General features: G+C 53.9%; 1 protein-coding gene across 1 annotated transcript in view; it reads left to right on the top strand.

The window, feature by feature from the left end:
* Window positions 1-2,145: 2,145 nt before the first annotated feature.
* Window positions 2,146-2,282, top strand: part of SMARCD2 (SWI/SNF related, matrix associated, actin dependent regulator of chromatin, subfamily d, member 2) — an 8,884-nt gene continuing 8,747 nt past the window's right edge. The window contains exon 1 of the mRNA XM_012732978.1: window positions 2,146-2,276. Within this exon, the coding sequence (XP_012588432.1) occupies window positions 2,208-2,276 (69 nt within the window). The 5' untranslated portion in view covers window positions 2,146-2,207. The remainder of the gene's footprint in view (window positions 2,277-2,282) is intronic.

The raw sequence follows: 2,282 nt of genomic DNA, 5'->3' as shown, positions 1-2,282 counted from the left end.
CCTCTGGGAGAGACTGGGAAGTGACGGTGAAGAGAACTGTGAGACTGGGATGCTGGAATGGTGTCCAAATGTGCTATCACCCTCTACCTTGCATGGGGAGAGAATGAATGGTAGAGTTGTGCTCTAGACCCAGGCCTCTGGTGAGGTGTGGGGGCCTCAGGTGTTTTATCTGTTTTTAACGCACTTATTCGCTTGTCTCTTGTAGAATAAAAGTTCTCTACAAGGGAGTTTGTATCAAAATTACATGGAAAGATTATTTTTCAAATACAATCCTGGGAGAGTATGTGTGTGAGGGGTGGGGGCAGCTGCCAGGGATCTTTTGGAATAGTTCCCCAGGGGATTTGCCCCACTACTTCCTCTATCATTACTGTTTATTTTTTGAGATTTATTTATTTATGCATACAGAACTAGGGTACAGGCCAGAGGTGCGGGGAGGGGGGTGAGAGGATTCACCAGAGACATAGTTGGGAGAAGAGCAGATTGAACTGAAAGACACTGCTGAGGGGAGCAATGGGCCAGGCAGGAGAGGTCTGCAGCACCAGGTGTGTCAGTTACCTGGCCAGGAATTATACTCGTGCTGCAGTGGCTCTGCTAGTGCAGGACCCTCATTTCTGTTTTCTAGGAGGAAGGAGGGTCCTCATTTCTGTTTTCTAGGAGGGGAATTAAAATGGACATTTGGCTGCTTTATCATGAATTCTTTGCCCACCTTTGAGGCGCCAGGAAAGAAAGAGCCCTGGCTCAATGATTCAGTAACTTAAACAGTCACAGCGACCTGTTCTCAGATTCAGAGGTAACCCATATTTCCGTACAGGGGGATGTCTGAGAAGATCAAGAGGCAGGTGAGCAGAAGCAGCAGGGGTCATCACTAGAGGCAAGGGGGAAAGCGGAGGAGCAGAACTAATTTCTAAAAAGAGTTGGGGGAACTGCACTGTAGACAGGATCTGGGATGCTATGGTGCAAGACTTGGCTGGGAATAGAAACTTCTGCGGATCTCTCTTTGGCTACTCAAGAGAGTAGCTTGCTTGGTACCTTATAGAAATGGAGAATCTTGGGCCCTTTCCTGACCTGCTGAAACACAATCTACATTTTTAACAAGCGCTCCAGAGGTTTCTTCTGCTCATTCAAGCTTAAGGACTGGTCTGTACAGGAGCAAACCCTAGACCATGAGAAAGAACTTGCCTGACATAACTGAAGCACTTTATTCTGAACACCTTTCACTGACAGAAGACAGTGGTTTCTGAGGAGGTATTGCATTTTTAAAAATGAAGTTCTGTAAATCCTAGAGAAAGACCTTCTGTAACTGCAGGGGAATTTTCGCACATGCAAAATTCCTTCGTCTGCAAACATTTCCTGTGGAGTTAAGCGCCAGGCTTCCCTCAGCTGCAGAGCCCCGTTAAAAGGGTGATAAGAAACAGGCGAGCGGCCAAGCCAGCCCTTCACACGCCCCGCCCCGCCGGCCCTGGGCAGCTCCGCCACCCCGACAGGCTTTTAAAGAAAGTCAAGTTGGCGGCAGTTTTCCCCGGAGGGTTGATATTTAAAGCTGAAAATGCAGAAGGAAGATTTGCTAAATCTATTTTCTAGGACGTGGTAGGGTAAACGCTACTCCCCCACAGGGCAATAATTGCCAACCTTGGAGGAGGCCCTAGCGACCTTCGACCTTTGACCCCTGCGCCCTGCTAGCGGGTTCCTCGCGCAGCTTCCGCCCCCGCCCCTCCGGCGCAGGGCGGGTCGGAAGGGTGTGGGCGGAGCTCTGAGACCGGCGGTTAGGGGCGGGGTCTGTGGGGGCGGGTCTCGCGAGGGGCGGGATTTGAGGAGGCCTACTACCATTGGGTAGCGGGGAGTAGGCGTGGCCTAGCGTTGGGCTGGATTGGGCGGGGCAGAGACTGAGTTGCCGCCTCTGGGTATCTGCGCCGCGGCGGCCAAACCTCCCGATCCCGGGGGTGGCTGGCGGCGTGTAGTAGATCCCGGATCCGGAGTTTCCCGGGCAGGACCGGAATCCGGATCGGCCAGAGCCCAGACCTCGTCTGAGGAACTCGCGAAGTTGGATTAGGAAATCCCGGAAGCCGGATCAACAAACCTCAGCACCCGGAATTTAGATCGGAAAGGCACGGAGCCCGGAGTCCGGAGCGGACTCAACGAGGAGCCCGGAGCGGACTCAACGAGGAGCCCGGAGTCCGGATCGCAACAGCGCCGGACGGGACGGAGCGATGTCGGGCCGAGGCGCGGGCGGGTTCCCGCTGCCCCCGTTGAGCCCTGGCGGCGGCGCCGTTGCCGCGGCCTTG

The sequence above is a fragment of the Condylura cristata genome, unplaced genomic scaffold (assembly GCF_000260355.1).
Source record: "Condylura cristata isolate star-nosed mole 26May11 unplaced genomic scaffold, ConCri1.0 scaffold00038, whole genome shotgun sequence".
NCBI classification, from domain to species: Eukaryota; Metazoa; Chordata; class Mammalia; order Eulipotyphla; family Talpidae; genus Condylura; species Condylura cristata.
This window is presented reverse-complemented; position numbering and strand designations above follow the sequence as displayed.